Here is a 22,174-nt window from a genome sequence, read left to right on the forward strand (position 1 = left end):
TCTTTAATCTTAAACTTCGTTATATTTCTAATTTTAATATTTATTCATTCATTATACTTAACCACTGTCTCCTACATTAGCAGGGTAGTGCAAGGAAACAGTTGAGAATGGCCCAAACCACCCATATAATCATGTATATAAATAAATGCCCACACACGCACATATACATCCATATACATTTCAACGTATACATACATACACATACACAGACATATCCATACTTGCTGCCTTCATCCATTCCCATCGCCACCCCGCTACACACAAAATAGCATCTCCCCAGCGAGGCAGCACCAGGAACAGACAAAAAAAATGGCCACATTTAAATGTTACTCCCCTATCCCTGGGGATAGGGAAGAAAGAATACTTCCCACGCATTCCTCATGTGTCGTAGAAGGCGACTGAAGGGGACAAGAGTGGGGGCTAGAAACCCTCCCCTCCTTGTATTTTAACTTTCTAAAAGGGGAAACAGAAGAAGGAGTCACGTGGGGAGTGCTCATCCTCCTCGCAGGCTCAGATTGAGGTGTCTAAATGTGTGTGGATGTAACCAAGATGAGAAGAAAGAAGAGATAGGTAGTATGTTTGAGGAAAGGAACCTGGAGGTTTTGGCTCTGAGTGAAAGGAAGCTCATGGGTAAAGGGGAAGAGTGGTTTGGGAATGTCTTGGGAGTAAAGTTAGGGGTTAGTGAGAGGACAAGAGCAAGGGAAAAAGTAGCACTACTCCTGAAACAGGAGTGGTGGGAGTATGTGATAGAGTGTAAGAAAGTAAATTCTAGATTGATATGGGTAAAACTGAAAGTGGATGGAGAGAGATGGGTGATTATTGGTGCATATGCACCTGGGCATGAGAAGAAAGATCATGAGAGGCAAGTGTTTTGGGAGCAGCTGAATGAGTGTGTTAGTGGTTTTGATGCACAAGACCGGATTATAGTGATAGGTGATTTGAATGCAAAGGTGAGTAATGTGGCAGTTGAGGGAATAATTTATACATGCAGTGTTCAGTGTTGTAAATGGAAATGGTGAAAAGCTTGTAGATTTATGTGCTGAAAAAGGACTGGTGATTGGGAATACCTGGTTTAAAAAGCGAGATATACATAAGTATACGTATGTAAGTAGGAGAGATGGCCAGAGAGCATTATTGGATTACGTGTTAATTGATAGGTGTGCAAAAGAGAGACTTTTGGATGTTAATGTGCTGAGAAGTGCAACTGGAGGGATGTCTGATCACTATCGGGTGGAGGCGAAGGTGAAGATTTGTAGAGGTTTTCAGAAAAGAAGAGAGAATGTTGGGGTGAAGAGAGTGGTGAGAGGAACTGAGCTTGGGAAGGAGACTTGTGTTAGGATGTACCAGGAGAGACTGAGTACAGAATGGAAAAAGGTGAGAACAAAGGAGGTAAGGGGAGTGGGGGAGGAATGGGATGTATTTAGGGAAGCAGTGATGGATTGCGCAAAAGATGCTTGTGGCATGAGAAGCGTGGGAGGTGGGTTGATTAGAAAGGGTAGTGAGTGGTGGGATGAAGAAGTAAGATTGTTAGTGAAAGAGAAGAGAGAGTCATTTGGACGATTTTTGCAGGGAAAAAATGCAAATGAGAGGGAGATGTATAAAAGAAAGAGGCAGGAGGTCAAGAGAAAGGTGCAAGAGGTGAAAAAGAGGGCAAATGAGAGTTGGGGGTGAGAGAGCATCATTAAATTTTAGGAAGAATAAAAAGACGTTTTGGAAGGAGGTAAATAAAGTGCGTAAGACAAGGGAGCAAATGGGAACTTCTGTGAAGGGGGCTAATGGGGAGGCGATAACAAGTAGTGGTGATGTGAGAAGGAGATGGAGTGAGTATTTTGAAGGTTTGTTGAATGTGTTTGATGATAGAGTGGCAGATATAGGGTGTTTTGGTCGAGGTAGTGTGCAAAGTGAGAGGGTTAGGGAAAATGATTTGGTAAACAGAGAAGAGGTAGTAAAAGCTTTGCGGAAGATGAAAGCCGGCAAGGCAGCAGGTTTGGATGGTATTGCAGTGGATATTTATTAGAAATGGGGGTGACTGTATTGTTGACTGGTTGGTAAGGTTATTCAATGTATGTATGACTCATGGTGAGGTGCCTGAGGATTGGTGGAATGCTTGCATAGGGCCATTGTACAAAGGCAAAGGGGATGAGAGTGAGTGCTCAAATTACAGAGGTATAAGTTTGTTGAGTATTCCTGGTAAATTATATGGGAGGGTATTGATTGAGAGGGTGAAGGCATGTACAGAGCATCAGACTGGGGAAGAGTAGTGTGGTTTCGGAAGTGGTAGAGGATGTGTGGATCAGGTGTTCGCTTTGAAGAATGTATGTGAGAAATACTTAGAAAAGCAAATGGATTTGTATGTAGCATTTATGGATCTGCAGAAGGCATATGATAAGAGTTGATAGAGATGCTTTGTGGAGGGTATTAAGAATATATGGTGTGGGAGGCAAGTTGTTAGAAGCAGCGAAAAGTTTTTATCGATGATGTAAGGCACGTGTACATGTAGGAAGAGAGGAAAGTGATTGGTTCTCAGTGAATGCAGGTTTGCGGCAGGGGTGTGTGATGTCTCCATGGTTGTTTGATTTGTTTATGGATGGGGTTGTTAGGGAGGTGAATGCAAGAGTTTTGGAAAGAGGGGCAAGTATGCAGTCTGTTGTGGATGAGAGAGCTTGGGAAGTGAGTCAGTTGTTGTTCGGTGATGATACAGCACTGGTGGCAGATTCATGTGAGAAACTGCAGAAGCTGGTGACTGAGTTTGGTAAAGAGTGAGAAAGAAGAAAGTTAAGAGTAAATGTGAATAAGAGCAAGGTTATTAGGTACAATAGGGTTGAGGGTCAAGTCAATTGGGAGGTAAGTTTGAATGGAGAAAAAGGAGGAAGTAAAGTGTTTTAGATATCTCGGAGTGGATCTGGCAGCGGATGGAACCATGGAAGCAGAAGTGAATCATAGGGAGTGAGAGGGGGCGAAAATTCTGGGAGCATCGAAGAATGTGTGGAAGTTGAGAACATTATCTCGGAAAGCAAAAATGGGTATGTTTGAAGGAATAGTGGTTCCAACAATGTTGTATGGTTGTGAGGTGTAGGCTATGGATAGAGTTGTACGCAGGAGGGTGGATGTGCTGGAAATGAGATGTTTGAGGACAATATGTGGTGTGAGGTGGTTTGATCGAGTAAGTAATGTAAGGGTAAGAGAGATGTGTAGAAATAAAAAGAGTGTGGTTGAGAGAACAGAAGAGGGTGTTTTGAAATGGTTTGGTCACATGGAGAGAATGAGTGAGGAAAGATTGACCAAGAGGATATATGTGTCAGAGGTGGAGGGAACGAGGAGAAGTGGGAGACCAAACTGGAGGTGGAAAGATGGAGTGAAAAAAATTTTGAGTGATCGGGGCTTGAACATGCAAGAGGGTGAAAGGCCTGCAAGGAATAGAGTGAATTGGAACAATGTGGTATACCGGGGTTGACGTGCTGTTAATGGATTGAAGCAGGGCATGTGAAGTGTCTGGGTAAAGCATGGAAAGTTCTGTGGGGCTTGAATGTGGAAAGGGAGCTGTGGTTTCGGTGCATTATTACATGACAGCTAGAGACTGAGTGTGAACGAATGGGGCCTTTGTTGTCTTTTCCTAGCGCTACCTCGCACACATGAGGGGAGAAGGAGTTGTTATTCCATGTGTGGCGAGGTGGCGATGGGAATAAATAAAGGCAGACAGTATGAATTATGTACATGTGTAAATATGTATATGTCTGTCTGTGTATATATATGTATACATTGAGATGTATAGGTATGTATATTTGCGAGTGTGGACGTGTATGTATATACATGTGTATGTGGGTGGGTTGGGCCATTCTTTCGTCTGTTTCCTTGTGCTACTTCGCTTACGCGGGAGACAGCGACAAAGCAAAATAAATAAGTATAAATTAAATGTTACAACATCAATCCCTTAATCTTCTGCTTACAATTACAGCTTAAATGCAAAGAAAGTTTACGAAGTATTGTAATATCATCAACTAATCCTTATATATTTCATCACAATAAGTGGAACTGTCCTTGTTTGTGACAGAGAGCCCACACAAAAATATGGATACAAGCTGCTGATGAAAGGTATCTCACAACCTTGTACCAAGGCATTAATCTCCTTCTCAACAAATATTAAAAAAGAATGACGCAAACACTCAGACAGTTCTGAAAATCAAAGTCATGTCACGGATACTACCAAAAATAAGGAAAGAAAATTAATGTCTTGGATGTGTTTCTTGTACAACTTTTAATAACCTTTAGATGGGCTGATAATCAAACACAAATGCATCAATCCATTCTGCTTTGCTATGGAATTATCAAAATCAAAGATTTCCTTTAGAAATGCTATTCACATCTGTTCTACTTGAGCAGACATTTTGCAAAAATGTAAGCTGATACAAAGGCAAATATCACAAAATCAATTTAACGTGAATTACTGATCAATTTTGTCTAACCTTCTTAAAAGGAATGTCAGGACACATATATGTGCGTGTGTGGATGTGTATGTATATACATGTGTATGTAGGTGGGTTGGGCCATTCTTTTGTCTGTTTCCTTGCACTACCTCGCTAATGCAGGAGACAACGACAAAGTATACTAAATAAATAAACATAATTTGAATACAAAGCCATAAAGTAGCTTACCTGCATTTTGACTTGGGTTAATACCAATGCCATCATCTGTAATTATGGCAGAAGTTGCAGGTGGAACTTTGAATTCTTCTGCAGCAAACTTCAACACAGCAGTAAATGGAGTGTTCTCCGGGACACTCAATCTGCAGCGGACCAAAAGTCTTCAATTAATGACATCCTATCTATGTAGAATGAATACAATATATATCTATAAAAGTGAGTCTACTCTTGCAAATTTTCAAATTAGTATGATTAGCAAAGAAATGCATTCAGTTACCAATTACTGCCCTAAATCCCTGCTTTCATTTGCATGGAGTAGATCAGACACATCTTCAGTCTGATTTGTAGTTCATACCCCTAACCCTACAGGCTGGCAAGGGCAGGGATGCACAAAATATCCCTCAATAACCTCAAGCAAATCTCTAAATGCATTGATTACAGTCAGATATTGCTTCCATAATGAAGGCAAAAAAGTAAGACGTACAGTGGCTGTGGGAAAAGAATCATAACAATGGACAGGCATTGGCCTTTTTTGCTTAAATTGTTTTTTCAAAATCCAGAGTGGATAGTACACAGCTAATATTACTCAGGACTTACATAAAGCCTTTTTGGATGAATACACTCATTCACATCTGGCTTGAGAGAGGCATAGGTTTAAGTCCTTTGTTCTTGAAAAATAGTTTTGGTTAGGGTTCAATACCTCTTGGAATCTACCATTAGTTCTCTGATTACCGGGTCATGATGGTAAGTAAGCTAACACCAAAAGTATTTCTTTATGATGTAAAATGATTACACATTTCAGTATGGAACTGAGTTGCTTTTATTATTTCATTAGCTCTTTCCCATGCTAGTGAAGTAGCAACAGAACACAACAGGCTCATTTTCTCACACACACTCTCTAACTATCATGTATAATGCGATAAAACCAGATCCCCCATCCCCATCCAAGCCCCAGAGACTATTCCATTGTTCATCTGACCACTTCATGAGTCCTGATTCAGGACAATGACAGCATGACACCCACTATATACCACACTGCTTCAGTTCTCTCCATCTCATTCATGCCTCTCACCCTCCTACATGTTCTGGCCCCAATAACTGACTTTTTCACTCATCTTTTCAATTTCCTTCTTCCCTATGACTCCTCCACTTATGACATGTATATCCTCTAAGTCAGTCTCTCTTTGCTCATCCTCTCCATGTGTCTGTTTCTGCACATCCTATTCAGCTCTCTCAATCATGCTCTATTCATTACATCTCTCTTACACAGTCATTCCTTCCATGATGAATTCTCCTTACACATAATAAAGTGAAACCCAGTTCTAATGGACTAATTCTGGGGAAAAAGGTCTGCTGGATGTTGAATTTCATTACATGCCAAAACTTACCCAGAGACAATAGAAATTCAGTTCTATTATGAGTACTAGAAACTTACCTTGGTTCACTGATGATCAGTTACACTTTACACTGTTGGTCCCCAAAGGTTGAAAGTGTTCAGGGAGTCCAAAGAATACTCTGAATCAGGAGTAAATTGCACCATAGGTAAATATGGAGTGACCTCAAACACCTCCTCATCAGAAACAAGGTGGGACTTCCTGAAGGTGGGTATGGGTGCCTTCAATGGAGGTGGAAGCCAAACTTGTTGTCTCTACACTTCTTGTCCTGGTCCTTGGCAGGCTGCTGAGGCTTGAGGAAGGTGTGAATTCTAAGCTGCTTCAGTAAATCCTGCATTCTGCACAAGAAAAATCTGATCCTCCTGAGGAGGGCATCAGGAGCAGCCAAAGCATCATTGAATTTCACTTTCATGGTGTCAATAACATCTTCCCTCTCTTCCAACTGATCAGAAGACATGAATACTTTATCAGAGCATTGCATTGATGGTATCCAGGTAGGTCAATACTATCCTTCAACCACTGCTGGACTACTGCTGCTACCAAACTGTCCCAGGCTTGACTTATGACTCAAGTAAAAATCTTCAGGCTGAAATCCCTTAGTAATGCTCCTCTTCAGGTTTCTGCAGCACCCATTCCAGCCATGGCGATGGATGTCTAAAGGGTTTACAGGAACAGAATTCCAGGTATCAGCCCAAATGAAATTTGCATCCTTGATAAGGCATTTTTCAAGGTTTTGCAGGATCTGCTTGGCTCTCCTCAGGGTTGATGCTGACCATGCACCACAGATACAAATGCTTCTTCTTGTAGAATCACTTAGTAGACAGGATAATTCCTTAGTCCACAGACTGGATCAGGGAGGTGGCATTGGCATGCAGGAAGTGTCCTGATATGTATATTCCACTTGCACATTTCATTCAAGCTTGGATGGGCTGGAACACTGTCGAGGAGCAAGGCCGTCACTTCATGTGAAGCCATCTTCATAGAGGACTATTGATGGTTCCTTACAACAGTAACAAAAAAGATCATGCAACCAGTCAGAGATATCTTATGTGAACCACGCACTCTTCTTACCACACTATAACATAAACATGTGGTTGGCGAGATCCTCAAGGGCATAAGGTTTCTTGCATTTATCCACAAGAAGCATGTAGTGGGGGAACCCATCTGCACAGGCACAGGAGGCACAGGTCTGCACAGTAACACACACACCTTACTTTCCTGTGACTTGGGGTTTCAGCCATGCTTTTGTAAACCTAGTTGTTCTCTGACAATGATTGCTAATGAAGGTCTTTATCATCCTGCTATACCACTGGAAAGGCCTCAGGCAACTGCAGTCAATGATTTCACTAAAGTTTCAGTAAAACTGCTCCTCATAAATTTTGTCAGCACTCATAATTTCCCCATTCATTTTCTTGTCCAAGCTATGATGATTACAGAAACAAAGTAGCCATCCTGGACTGGTTCTGAATGACTGCTCAGCCAAGCCCAACTGGGTAGCAATTCTTATTGGTTGCATTCTGGAGATCCATGCCATGCACTAGTATTTCCTTAGCACAATGCTGCTGGCACCATTAAAGCACACCACTCTCAAGTTGAAGACGATATGTGATGTAAGGTAGGTCGATCATGTAAGAAATGACTATGTATGAAAGAGGCATGGTTGTAAGCACAATATAAGTTGAAGAGGTTTAGAAATGTGAAGATGATGAACAAAGAAAGACTGACTTAGAAGACATAAGGTAAGAAAAGGATGGACCAAGTGGGAGGGGAGACTGAGAGGGAGATGGAAGGACAGCATGATGGAAGCTCTGGAACAAGAGGGCATGAACAATTAGGATGGCAAGAGGCATGCATGGGATGGAATGACCTGGATCAATTTACAGTCAATGGGCTGAACCTGGACATATGAAGGGGTCAAGATGAAATCATAGAGTAGTCTGTGAGGTTTGGATGACAAGTGCTGATTTCAGTATACTTTGGATGATGCATAGCCTGTGGATGAAATAAAATGAGGCTGTTGTTCATCTGTTCCTTTTGGGTATAAAATGAGAAACAACAAATCATCTCTGGACATTGAGAATCAAGATGTCTACGTACAATTTAATCTAAAACAATACGGAATGTCATAACTGGAATTCATATGTATAATATGCATTTTGAGGAAGAAGTAACCCAGCAAAACTAAATCATCAATATTTTTAACACAATTTCATAACCATAAAGGGAAGTATACGCACTTAAATGAAAATAAACTTTTTCCAAAATATTATAAAGTGCTTTCCTTAGAAACTTCAAAACCAAATTATAAAATATCAAATGCAGATTTAAGATATCAGACCTACTGCATATCATATTTATCCTCCCATAAAAATTAATACAGATAGGACAAATCAGCCTTATTCAATCATATATATTTATTTATATTCATTCATTTATTTATTTATTATACTTTGTCACTGTCTCCCGTGTTAGCAAGGTAGTGCAAGGAAACAGACGAAAGAATGACCCAACTCACCCACATACACATGTATATACATACACGTCCACACACACACATATACATACCTATACATCTCAAAGTATACATATATATACACACACAAACATATGCATATATACACATGTACATAATTCATACTATCTGCCCTTATTCATTCCCGTCGCCTACCTGCTACACATGAAATGACAGCCCCCTCCCCCCACATGCGCGCAAGGTAGTGCTAGGAAAAGTCAACAAAGGCCACACTCGTTCACACTCAGTCTCTAGCTGTCATGTATAATGCATCGAAACCACAGCCCCCTTTCCACATCCGGGCCCCACAGAACTTTCCATGCTTTACCCTAGATGCTTCACATGCCCTGGTTCAATCCACTGACAGCACGTCGACTCCGGTATACCACATCGTTCCAATTCACTCTATTCCTTGCAAGCCTTTCACCCTCCTGCATGTTCAGGCCCCAATCACTCAAAATCTTTTTCACTCCATCTTTCCACTTCCAATTTGTTCTCCCACTTCTTCTCGTTCCCTTCACCTCTGACACATACATCTTCTTTGTCAATCTTTCCTCACTCATTCTCTCCAGGTTACCAAACCATTTCAAAACACCCTCTTCTGCTATCTCAACCACACTGTTTTTATTACCACACATCTCTCTTACCCTTTCATTACTTACTTGATCAAACCACCTCACATCACATATTGTCCTCAAACATCTCATTTCCAGCACATCCACCCTCCTCTGCACATCTCTATCTATAGCCCATGCGTTGCAACCATATAACATAGTTGGAACCACTATTCCTTCAAACATACCCATTTTTGCTTTCCAGGATAACGTTCTCGACTTCCACACATTTTTCAACGCTCCCAGAACTTTCGCCCCCTACCCCAACCTATGATTCACTTCCGCTTCCATGGTTCCACCTGCTGCCAAATCCACTCCCAGATATCTAAAACACTTCACTTCCTCCAGTTTTTCTCCACTCAAACTTACCACCCAATTGACTTGTCCCTCAACCCTACTGTACCTAATAGCCTTGCTCTTATTCACATCTATTCTCAGCTTTCTTCTTTCGTACACTTTACCAAACTCAGTCACCAGCTTCTGCAATTTCTCATCTGAATCAGCCAGTGTCGTATCATCAGCGAACAACAACTGACTCACTTCCCAAGCCCTCTCATCCACAACAGACTGCATACTTGCCTCTATTTCCAAAACTCTTGCATTCACCTCCCTAACAACCCCATCCATAAACGAATTAAACAACCATGGAGACATCATGCACTCCTGCCGCAAACCGACATTCACTGGGAACTAATCATTTTCCTCTCTTCCCACTCGTACACATGCCTTACATCCTCGATAAAAACTTTTCACTGCTTCTAGCAACTTACCTCCCACCCCATATACTCTTAATATCTTCCACAGAGCATCTCTATCAACTCTATCATATGCCTTCTCCAGGTCCATAAATGCTACATACAAATCCATTTGTTTTTCTAAGTATTTCTCACATACATTCTTCAAAGCAAACACCTGACCCACACATCCTCTACCATCTTTGAAACCACACTGCTCTTCCCCAATCTGATGCTCTGTACATGCTTTCACCCTCTCAATCAGTACCCTCCCATATGACTTCCCAGGAATACTCAATAACTTTATACCTCTGTAATTTGAACACTCACCTTTATCCCCTTTGCACTATGCATGCATTTTGCCAATCCTCAGGTGCTTCACCATGAGCCATACATACATTGAATGTCCTCACCAACCAGTCAACAAGACAGTCACCCCCTTCTTTTTAATAAATTCCACTGCAATACCATCCAAACCAACTGCCTTGTCGGCTTTCATCTTCTGCAAAGCATTCTCAACCTCTTCTCTGTTTACTAAATCATTCTCCCTGACCCTCTCACTTCACACACAGTGGCATATATCTGCCACTCTATCATCAAACACATTCAGCAAACCTTCAAAATATTCTCCATCTTCTCACTTCACCACTGCTTGTTATTACCATCCCATTAGCCCCCTTCACTGATGTTCCTATTTGTTCTCTTGTCTTACACACTTTATTTACCTCCTTCCAAAACATCTTAATATTATTCTTTATTATACTTTGTTGCTGTCTCTCACGTTAGTGAGGTAGCACATGGAAGCAGACAAAAGAATGGCCCAACCCACCCACACACACATGTATATACATACATGGCTATGTTTGAAGGAACAGTGGTTCCAACAATGTTGTATGGTTGCGAGGCGTGGGCTATGGATAAAGTTGTGCGCAGGAGGGTGGATGTGCTGGAAATGAGATGTTTTAGGACAATATGTGGTGTGAGGTGGTTTGATCGAGTAAGTAATGTAAGGGTAAGAGAGATGTGTGAAAATAAAAAAGAGCGCATGGTTGAGAGAGCAGAAGAGGGTGTTTTGAAATGGTTTGGACACATGGACAGAATGAATGAGGAAAGATTGACCAAGAGGATATATGTGTCGGAGGTGGAGGGAACGAGGAGAAGTGGGAGACCAAATTGGAGGTGGAAAGATGGAGTGAAAAAGATTTTGAGTGATCGGGGCCTGAACATGCAGGAGGGTGAAAGGCGGGCAAGGAATAGAGTGAATTGGATCGATGTGGTATACCGGGGTCGACGTGCTGTCAATGGATTGAATCAGGGCATGTGAAGCGTCTGGGGCAAACCATGGAAAGTTCTGTAGGGACTGGATGTGGAAAGGGAGCTGTGGTTTCCGGCATTATTGCATGATAGCTAGAGACTGAGTGTGAGCGAATGGGGCCTTTGTTGTCTTTTTCCTGGCGCTGCTTCGCGCACGTGAGGGGGGGAGGGGGATGTTATTCTGTGTGTGGCGGGGTAGCGATGGGGGTGAGTAGGGGCAGACTGTAAGAATTGTGTGCACGTGTGTATATGTGTGTGTCTGTGTGTGTATATATGTGTGTACGTTGGGATGTGTGGGTGTGTATGTTTGCGTGTGTGGACGTGTGTGTGTGTGCATGTGTGGGAGTGGGTTGGGCCATTTCTTTCATCTGTTTCCTTGTGCTACCTCGCAGGCGTGGGAGACAGCGACAAAGCAAAATAAAAAAAAATAAAACATATACATTTCAACGTATACATACATATACATGCACAGACATATACATATATACTCATGTACATATACATATTTGTTGCCTTCATCCATTTCCATTGCCACACATGAAATGGCACCCCCCTCTCCCCAAGCATGCGTAAGGTAGCGCTAGGAAAAGACAACATAGGTCACATTCATTCACGCTCAGCCTCTAGCTGACATATGTAATGCACTGAAAATACAGCTCCCTTTCCACATCCAGGCCCTACTAAACTTTCCATGGTTTACTCCAGATGTTTCACATGCCCTGGTTTGATCCATTGACAGCACATTGACCTCAGTATACCACATGGTTCCATTTCACTCTATTCCTTGCACACCTGAGAGGTGCATCTGGAGGGATGTCTGATCATTAACTTATGGAGGCGAAGGTGAAGATTTGTAGAGGTTTTCAGAAAAGAGGAGAGAATGTTGGGGTGAAGAGGGTGGTGAGAGAAAGTGAGCTTGGGAAGGAGACTTGTGTGAGGAAGTACCAGAAAAGACTGAGTGCAGAATGGAAAAAGGTGAGAGCAAAGGACATAAGGGGAGTGGGGGAGGAATGGGATGTATTTAGGGAAGCAGTGATGGCTTGCGCAAAAGATGCTTGTGGCATGAGAAGCATGGGAGGTGGGCAGATTAGAAAGGGTAGTGAGTGGTGGGATGATGAAGTAAGATTATTAGTGAAAGAGAAGAGAGAGGCATTTGGACAATTTTTGCAAGGAAATAGTGTAAATGAGTGGGAGATGTATAAAAAAAAAGAGTCAGGAGGTCAAGAGAAAGGTGCAAGAGGTGCAAAAGGGTAAATGAGAGTTGGGGTGAGAGAGTATCATTAAATTTTAAGGAGAATAAAAAAATGTTTTGGAAGGAGGTAAATAAAGTGCATAAGACAAGAGAACAAATGGGAACATCGGTGAAGGGGGATAATGGGGAGGTAATAACAAGGAGTGGTGATGTGAGAAGGAGTTGGAGTGAGTATTTTGAAGGTTTGTTGAATGTGTTAGATGATAGAGTGGCAGATATAGGGTGTTTTGGTCGAGGTGGTGTGCAAAGTGAGAGGGTCAGGGAGAATGATTTGGTAAACAGAGAAGAGGTAGTGAAAGCTTTGCGGAAGATGAAAGCCGGCAAGGCGGCAGGTTTGGATGGTATTGCAGTGGAATCTATTAAAAAAGGGGGTGACTGTTTTGTTGACTGGTTGGTGAGGATATTCAATGTACGTATGGCTCATAGTGAAGTGCCAGAGGATTGGCGGAATGCATGCATAGTGCCATTGTACAAAGGCAAAGAGAATAAAGGTGAATGTTCAAATTACAGAGGTATAAGTTTGTTGAGTATCCCTGGGTAATTATATGTGAGGGTATTGATTGAGAGGTTGAAGGCATGTGCAGAACATCAGATTGGGGAAGAGCAGTGTGGTTTCAGAAGTGGTACAGGATGTGTGGATCAGGTGTTTGCTTTGAAGAATGTATGTGAAAAATACTTAGAAAAGCAAATGGATTTGTATGTAGCATTTATAGATCTGGAGAAGGCATATGATAGAATTGATAGAGATGCTCTGTGGAAGGTATCAAGAGCATATGGTGTGGGAGGCAAGTCCAGTGAAAAGTTTTTACGGAGGATGTAAGGCATGTGTACAAGTAGGAAGAGAGGAAAGTGACTGGTTCTCAGTGAATGTCGGTTTGTGGCAGAGGTGTGTGATGTCTCCATGGTTGTTTAATTTGTTTATGGATGGGGTTGTTAGGGAGGTGAATGCAAGAGTTTTGGAGAGAGGGGCAAGTATGCAGTCTGTTGTGGATGAGAGGGTTTAGGAAGTGAGGCAGTTGTTGTTCACTGATGATACAGCGCTGGTGGCTGATTCGGGTGAGAAACTGCAGAAGCTGGCGACTGAGTTTGGTAAAGTGTGTGAAAGAAGAAAGCTGAGAGTAAATGTAAAATAAGAGCAAGGCTATTAGGTACAGTAGGGTTGAGGGATAAGTCAGCTGGGAGGTAAGTTTGAATGGAGAAAAACTGGAGGAAGTGAAGTGTTTTAGATATCTGGGAGTGGACTTAGCTGATGGAACCATGGAAATGGAAGTGAATCACAGGGTGGGGGAGGGACCAAGGGTTCTGGGAGCGTTGAAGAATGTGTGGAACGCAAGAACGTTATCTTGGAGAGCAAAAATGGGTATGTTTGAAGGAATAGTGGTACCAACAATGTTATAAGGTTGTGATAGGGTTGTGCAGAGGGGGTTGGATGTGTTGGAAATGAAATGTTTGAGGACAATATGTGGTGTGAGGTAGTTTGATTAAGTAATGAAAGGGTAAGAGAGGTGTGTGGTACTAAAAAGAGTGTGGTTGAGAGAGCAGAAGAGGGTGTGTTGCAATGGATTGGACACATGGAGAGAATGAGCAAGGAAAGACTGACAAAGAGGATACATGTGTCAGAGGTGGAGGGAAGAAGGAGAAGTGGGAGACCAAATTGGAGGTGGAAGGATGGAGTGAAAAAGATTTTGAGCGTTTGGGGCCTGAACATACAGGAGGGTGAAAGGCGAGCAAGGAATAGAGTAAATTGGAACGATGTGATATACCGGAGTTGACATGTTGTCAATGGATTGAACCAGGGCATATGAAGTGTCTGGGGTAAACCATGGGAAGGTCTGTGGGGCATGGATGTGGAAAGGGAGCTTTGGTTTTGGTGCATTACATAAGACAGCTAGAGACTGAGTGTGAATGAATGTGGCCTTTTTTGTCTGTTCCTAGTGATGCTTCACTGGAGGGAGGGAGGGAGGGAGGGAATGTTCTATTTAGCGTGTGGCAGGGTGGCGATGGGAATGGATGAAGGCAGCAAGTATGGATAGGATAAGTATAGTTGTATATATGTATATGTCTGTGTATGTATATGCATGTATACGTTGAAATGTATACGTAAGTATATGTGCGTGTGTGGGCATTTATGTACATACATGTCTATGTGGGTGGGTTGGGCCATTCCTCGTCTGTTTCCTTGCCCCACCTCCCTAAGATGGGAGATGGCAGGTAAGTAAAATTAATACAAATAAATATATCATAAGTTTAAAATAAGCCAGTTAATAAAGTTAATGAACAAAGAAAAATATTCAATCTAGTTTTCCAATAAGGAAAAGCTGCTAAGTACCATCCAAATAAAAATGCCTAGTTCTCTGAAGACATACCAAAATCAGGAATGTAGCCTTTGACTTTTCATTGTTTGATATGCAGCAGGTGTCTGTGGACCCTATCTATAAGTGGTAACACAACAAGTGAAAGGCACCATTGATGAGGTAGTACCACCATAAGAGGATGGAAGAGTTTCAGGGTCACTAAGGACCTTGTTCTTCCAGAGGAGGTCACCTTACCCTAATCCCATGTGGAGTGCAGTCTTGAGGCTACAGAAGTCCCATAAAAGAGGGTCCTAGAATTACATAATAACTGTAATCATATCAAGCTGATTAGCACAATATAATAACTTATTACAATAAACAAGTAACTGACAGTGTATTATCAGCTACACAGTTTATGCTAACTAAAAACCAAAAAGCCGAAGTCTGGTATAGCACATCAAACTAATTCTGGATGCATTTTAAGCTTTATTGTTAGGAATACCATCCTCTTATAATGATACATTTTTCTAAAACAAATGATATTATTTTCTTGCTTATGATCAAATCTGAGTAAAGTGAGATTGGGTTAAGGAAATATGAAAATCTACTTTCCAATTACACAATTAATCCTCAAAATTGATTTTAAGCAAGAGACTTTCACAACTATTTTTGTCTTGTAAACTCAGAAAGATATGAAGACAATTAATTTGTAATGGTAATTCACAAGTTTATCAAGAGACAAAAGCAGCAATACCTTCTCACTATGGTTCTGCTATCAGGCCTAACGTTCCTGCCTGCTGGTAATACATTACACTTTTAATGCTGATAATCAACAAAATATCTTAGTTTAACCTGTAGATGAATAAAGATTTCATCATTTATCTATCTATTCATTTATTTTGCTTTGTCGCTGTCTCCCGCGTTAGTGAGGTAGTGCAGGGAAACAGACGAAAGAATGGCCCAACCCACCCACACACACATGTATATACATACACGTCCACACATGCAAATATACATACCTATACATGTCAACTTATACATATATATACACACAGAGACATATACATATATACACATGTACATAATTCATACTGTCTGCCTTTATCTATTCCCATTGCCACCCCATCAAACATGAAATAACAACCCCCTCCCCCCGCATGTGTGCAAGGTAGCGCTAGGAAAAGACAACAAAGGCCACATTCGTTCACACTCAGTCTCTAGCTGTCATGTAATGATGCATCGAAACCACAGCACCCTTTCCGCAGCCAGGCCCCACAGAACTTTCCATTGTTTACCCTAGATGCTTCACATGCCCTGGTTCAATCCATTGACAGCACGTCAACCCCGGTATACCACATCGTTCCAATTCCCTCTATTCCTTGCAAGCCTTTCACCCTCCTGCATGTTCAGGCTCCGATCACTCAAAATCTTTTTCACTCCATCTTTCCACCTAAAATTTGGTCTCCCACTTCTCGTTCCCTCCACCTCTGACACATATATCCTCTTGGTCAATCTTTCCTCACTCATTCTCTCCATGTGACCAAACCATTTCAAAACACCCTCTTCTGCTCTCTCAACCACACTCTTTTTATTACCACACATCTCTCTTACCCTATTATTACTTACTCGATCAAACCACCTCACACCATATATTGTCCTCAAACATCTCATTTCCAGCACATCCACCCTCCTGCGCACAACTCTATCTATAGCCCACGCCTTGCAACCATATAACATTGTTGGAACCACTATTCCTTCAAACATACACATTTTTGCTTTCCGAGATAATGTTCTCGACTTCCACACATTCTTCAAGGCTCCCAGAACTTTCGCCCCCTCCCCCACCCTATGATTCACTTCCGCTTTCATGGTTCCATCCGCTGACAAATCCACTCCCAGATATCTAAAACACTTCACTTCCTCCAGTTTTTCTCCATTCAAACTTACCTCCCAATTGACTCGCCCCTTAACCCTACTGTACCTAATAGCCTTGCTCTTATTCACATTTACTTTCAGCTTTCTTCTTTCACACACTTTACCAAACTCAGTCACCAGCTTCTACAGTTTCTCACATGAATCAGCCACCAGCACTGTATCATCAGCAAACAACAACTGACTCACTTCCCAAGCTCTCTCATCCACAACAGACTGCATACTTGCCCCTCTCTCCAAAACTCTTGCATTCACCTCCCTAACAACCCCATCCATAAACAAATTAAACAACCATGGAGACATCACACACCCCTGCCGCAAACCTACATTCACTGAGAACCAATCACTTTCCTCTCTTCCTACACGTACACATGCCTTACATCCTCGATAAAAACTTTTCACTGCTTCTAACAACTTGCCTCCCACACCATATATTCTTAATACCTTCCACAGAGCAACTCTATCAACTCTATCATATACCTTCTCCTGATCCATAAATGCTACATACAAATCCATTTGCTTTTCTAAGTATTTCTCACATACATTCTTCAAAGCAAACACCTGATCCACACATCCTCTACCACTTCTGAAACCACACTGCTCTTCCCCAATCTGATGCTCTGTACATGCCTTCACCCTCTCAATTAATACTCTCCCATATAATTTCCCAGGAATACTCAACAAACTTATACCTCTGTAATTTGAACACTCACTTTTACCCCCTTTGCCTTTGTACAGTGGCACTATGCAAGCATTCCGCCAATCCTCAGGCACCTCACCATGAGTGATACATACATTAAATAAACTTACCAACCAGTCAACAATACAGTCACCCCCTTTTTTAATAAATTCCACTGCAATACCATCCAAACCCGCTGCCTTGCTGGCTTTCATCTTCCACAAAGCTTTTACTACCTCCTCTCTGTTCACCAAATCATTCTCCCTAACCCTCTCACTTTGCACACCACCTCGACCAAAACACCCTATATCTGCCACTCTATCATCAACCACATTCAACAAACCTTCAAAATACCCAACCCATCTCCTTCTCACACCACCACTACTTGTTATCACCTCCCCATTAGCCCCTTCACTGATGTTCCCATTTGTTCCCTTGTCTTACACACTTTATTTACCTCCTTCCAAAACATCTTTTTATTCTCCCTAAAATTTAATGACACTCTCTCACCCTAACTCTCATTTGCCCTCTTTTTCACCTCTTGCACCTTTCTCTTGACCTCCTGTCTCTTTCTTTTATACATCTCCCAGTCATTTGCATTATTTCCCTGCAAAAATCGTCCAAATGCCTCCCTCTTCTTTTTCACTAATAATCTTACTTCTTCATCCCACCACTCACAACCCTTTCTAATCTGCCCACCTCCCACGCTTCTCATGCCACAAGCATCTTTTGTGCAAGCCATCACTGCTCCCCTAAATATATCCCATTCCTCCCCCACTCCCCTTACCTCCTTTGTCCTCACCTTTTTCCATTCTGTACTCAGTCTCTCCTGGTACTTCCTCACACAAGTCTCCTTCCCTAGCTCACTCACTCTCACCACTCTTTTCACCCTAACATTCTCTCTTCTTTTCTGAAAACCTCTACAAATCTTCACTTTCGCCTGCACCAGATAATGATCAGACATCCCTCCAGTTGCATCTCTCAGCACATTAACATCCAAAAGTCTCTCTTTCGTGCGCCTATCAATTAACACATAATCCGATAATGCTCTCTGGCCATCTCTCCTACTTACATATGTATACTTATGTATATCTCTCTTTTTAAACCAGGTATTCCCATATACTTTTATCCCTGGGGATTGGGAAGAATGAATACTTCCCATGTGTTCCCTATTTCATAAAAGGCGACTAAAAGGGGAGGGAGCACGGGGCCTGGAAATGCTCCCCTCCAGTTTTTTACTTTTCCAAAAGAAGGAACAGAGAAGGGGGCCAGGTGAGAATTTTTCATCTTAGGCTTAGTCCTATGTTCTTAATGCTACCTTGCTAATGCGGGAAATGTTGATCATGTATATATATATTTTGAATAAGATTCTATATGAAAAAGTCCATGTACACTCTACTGAAGTTCACTTATCTGCTGGGGTACCATGTCATACTCCTCTCTTTAACATCAATGGGGTAACTAAACCCCTAAATGTCTGTATGGGTGAGTCTCAGCCTTTGGCAAAATATCAAGAGTGGCTAAAGGCAGCACCCAAAGTGAAATGAAAAGTGGATAACATTTGGGGCCTGAAGGATGAGGTTTTAGTCTAATGCAAAACTCCTTAAATTTCACCCACATTTCTGTTCCAAGGCAAGTTACAAAAATTACAGCAAGAAAAGTATACCATATATACAAAAGCAAAGTGTAGAAGACCACAAGCAGAGTACTAAAGGTAATGTAAAAATAGAAAATTCATGCAAACTAGCTTTTTGGTGCTGCAAGGAGCTTAAGTCATGGTCACATATTTACTGTGTCCACTGACATACACGACTGCAAGTTCTAAACAAGCAAACTCTTTTTCTGATATGGAATACCATTTTCTAAACTTAAGTCAGAAGTCTATTCTTTTTAAAGATTTATGATCCAGAAGTTTGTAACATAATGGTCATGTTGATATCAGTTTTAACGTTAACATCTCTGAAGTAAATGTGTGGTTATTGTTCAAGCTTTTCTTCTGCATTAGCATCTCTGATCACATCACTCCACACAGCTCCACCATCCTGTAAACAAAAGCTAAGTACTTTTTCCTGGGCATACAAACCTACACCCTCAACTTTGAGCAATGCAGTATACACGCACACTAGATCTTGATAACTCAAGATGGAGGCAGTTGGATTGTGGGGCAGCCAACAACAACCCTTACTATTATAATATGGTTCTAATTTCTTGGCTTCTTTGTTCAGGAATGACATCAGTAATCTAAAAATACTTAAGTTCCCATTGAATACTTCATTCAATAATGCTGGGGGTAAGGTGCATAAGGTGCGAACCACTTGCCTGTGCCTACTGTCCTGGAGAGAGGTCATGACACCTTCTAACCACTCAACAATGCTTGGACTCAAAAGGAAATATCTATCAACACTTCCTGCTTCTTTATCCTGTTTGACAGTACTAAGAATCATTGACAATCCTTCTGGGAACATAACCATTTCAGTGAGACAATCTTGAAGCTTATCCTGGCCAGAACTACTTGCAGCCTCTACCATGAGCCTTGTTCCTAATCTTCTTTTAACTATTTCATATTTCATATCGGTCAGTACATTCATAAGCTGGTTGCAAAAGGAGTTTTGTTGTACAGCTTGCTGGTACAGTGTAGCAGTTATGGTAGGGCCTACCACTGTATTAGCCACCTGATGGACATATTCCTTCACACAGAGGTCCAGTAACTGGTTCTGAATGAAAATTTTGAGAAGAAGCTGGCGGGCACTTTGAAGATCATGAAATGTCATTGCCCACAGTGATTGCCTAGCTAGGCAAGAGAAAGCAATTCGCATGCTATAATTATGGCGAAACTGCCTTGATATTTTTTCACAATAAGCACCCCAACTCACAGCTTTATCAATGCTATCCTGATTCCAGTTTGTTCTACTGGCAGCAGCTGGTACCAATTCGTGCATAAAGTACAACAAGTTATGCATCACCTCATTCCACATTGTGAAACCTCACTAATGGAGATATCATAATCAATGAGAAATTCTTACAATGATCTAATCTTGAGCTTCACACCATCTGTTTAATGCTGATACTTTCAACCTAGAGGGGAGCTTGAATGGCAGATATAAAAAACCACAGTAACTGTCTTGCTTCATGTTCTTAGTCTAAAGATTTCTTTCTAAGTAGGTGTTTCTTCTTTCTTGCTAGGTATACAAGTGCATGACACAACAACATGCACAGTCTTCTTACAAAATTCTAAATGGCTGATGAATATGTTTCTTTGAGGAAAATCTTCCTTCACAGCACATAACTTGTTTATCTAGCAGACAACCCTAAATCTCACTTGATACCCTTGATTCTTGCCTTTCCCTAGCACACAACACTGAGTCTCACTTGACACCACTGCTTTTTAAAAGACAATCTTACTGTTCAGCAGAGAAACTTCTCCCTTTTAAAGGGTAATCTTCCTTCCTCTCAGCAGGATGCCTTACTTTATGACAATCTTGTTATACAGCAGACAACCTTCCTCCTCCCTAAGTAGGCAACTTTATTCAGCTCTGGACACACCTCATCTGCTGAGAGAAGAGGAAGGCTCCATTCAGTGATGACTCTACAGGAAAGTACCATTCTCTACCACAGCCACACGTGGCACTGTGCATACCACACACCTAACGTTTGACCCTGGAATTACATGTGACAACATAAATGCGATCTTTAGGAGACTTAATGGATAAAGTTGATCTATCAGATGGGCTCCCTGGCCAACTCTTGCAGAGACACTTGCACATGGAAAACCTGATAAACCTGTGGCTACATAATGTTAATAGCTTCCACTGAACTTCCAAATCTTGTTAAACAATAATAACCATTTATGAAATAAGGAAATTCTAAGAAAACTATACACAAATAATGTTTTCTTTTTCTCTTAATCTTATTCAACTATTCTGTCAAATGTAAAATATCTTGCAACATATTTTTTTTGGATGCACAACCAGAATCTTCTTGAAACACTTTAGGAGAACTGTTATGGTACCTCCTCCTCCTCTTAGAACAGTAAAACTAGAGAATTCTCTTTTTCCTCACATCTATCCCTCTTCCAATAATCTTTCAACCTTTAAGAGTCAGGCCTTTAAACACCTAGAGGGCCCTGATTAATTTCTTTATTCTTTCTCTATAATTTCATTCTTTCCCCCCAGATAGCCATTGACTGGGGCATGTTTTGCCTTTGATATCTCTGTGGGCATATCATATATTTTTTCCATACTTATTCGCAGTGCCCGTGTCAGAGAGGTAGCACCAGGAACAGATTAAGAAAGGCCTCATGTGCTCACATCTAATCCCTTGCTGTCATGTGTGATGCACCGAAACTACATCAACCATACCAAGGCTTCACTGACCTTTCCATGGTTTCCTTTGGTTGCTTCATATGTCCTGGTTCAGTCCACTGACAGCGCATCAACCCCTATATACCACACTGCTCCTATTTGCTACGCTCATAAATGCCTTTATCCCTCCTGCATGTTAAGGCCCTGACCACACAAAATCTTTTTCATTCCATTCTTACACTTATATCTTGGTCTCCCTCTTTTCATTGTCCCCTCCACTTTTGATACATATATCCTCTTTGTTAAACTCTCCTCCCTCATTCTTTCTATATATCCAGTAGATTTCAGCACACCCTCTTCAGCTCATTCTACCACATTATTTTTGCTGTTACACCTCTTTCTTACCCTTCTAGCACTTAATCAAACCACCTCACACCACATATTGTCCTCAAACATTTCAATCCAACATTTCCACCTTCCTCTGCACATATTCATCTATAGCCCATGG

General features: G+C 41.5%; 2 protein-coding genes across 2 annotated transcripts in view; both read right to left on the reverse strand.

The window, feature by feature from the left end:
- Ufm1 (Ubiquitin-fold modifier 1) overlaps nucleotides 1–22,174 on the reverse strand; it is a 49,632-nt gene that overhangs the window by 13,107 nt on the left and 14,351 nt on the right. Inside the window, exon 3 of the mRNA XM_071691049.1 lies at nucleotides 4,653–4,783. Within this exon, the coding sequence (XP_071547150.1) occupies nucleotides 4,653–4,783 (131 nt within the window). The remainder of the gene's footprint in view (nucleotides 1–4,652; nucleotides 4,784–22,174) is intronic.
- On the reverse strand, nucleotides 4,790–20,761 carry LOC139764476 (uncharacterized). The gene has a single exon (XM_071691048.1). The coding sequence runs from the start codon at nucleotides 20,338–20,340 to the stop codon at nucleotides 19,342–19,344; it is 999 nt and encodes a 332-aa protein (XP_071547149.1). The 5' UTR covers nucleotides 20,341–20,761; the 3' UTR covers nucleotides 4,790–19,341.

Source organism: Panulirus ornatus, chromosome 50, assembly GCF_036320965.1.
Source record: "Panulirus ornatus isolate Po-2019 chromosome 50, ASM3632096v1, whole genome shotgun sequence".
In the NCBI taxonomy this organism is placed as follows: Eukaryota; Metazoa; Arthropoda; class Malacostraca; order Decapoda; family Palinuridae; genus Panulirus; species Panulirus ornatus.

Bases quoted from the DNA above. Each gene is read 5' to 3' on its own strand.
- LOC139764476 (XM_071691048.1), bottom strand. From the start codon at position 20,340: ATGTGGAATGAGGTGATGCATAACTTGTTGTACTTTATGCACGAATTG.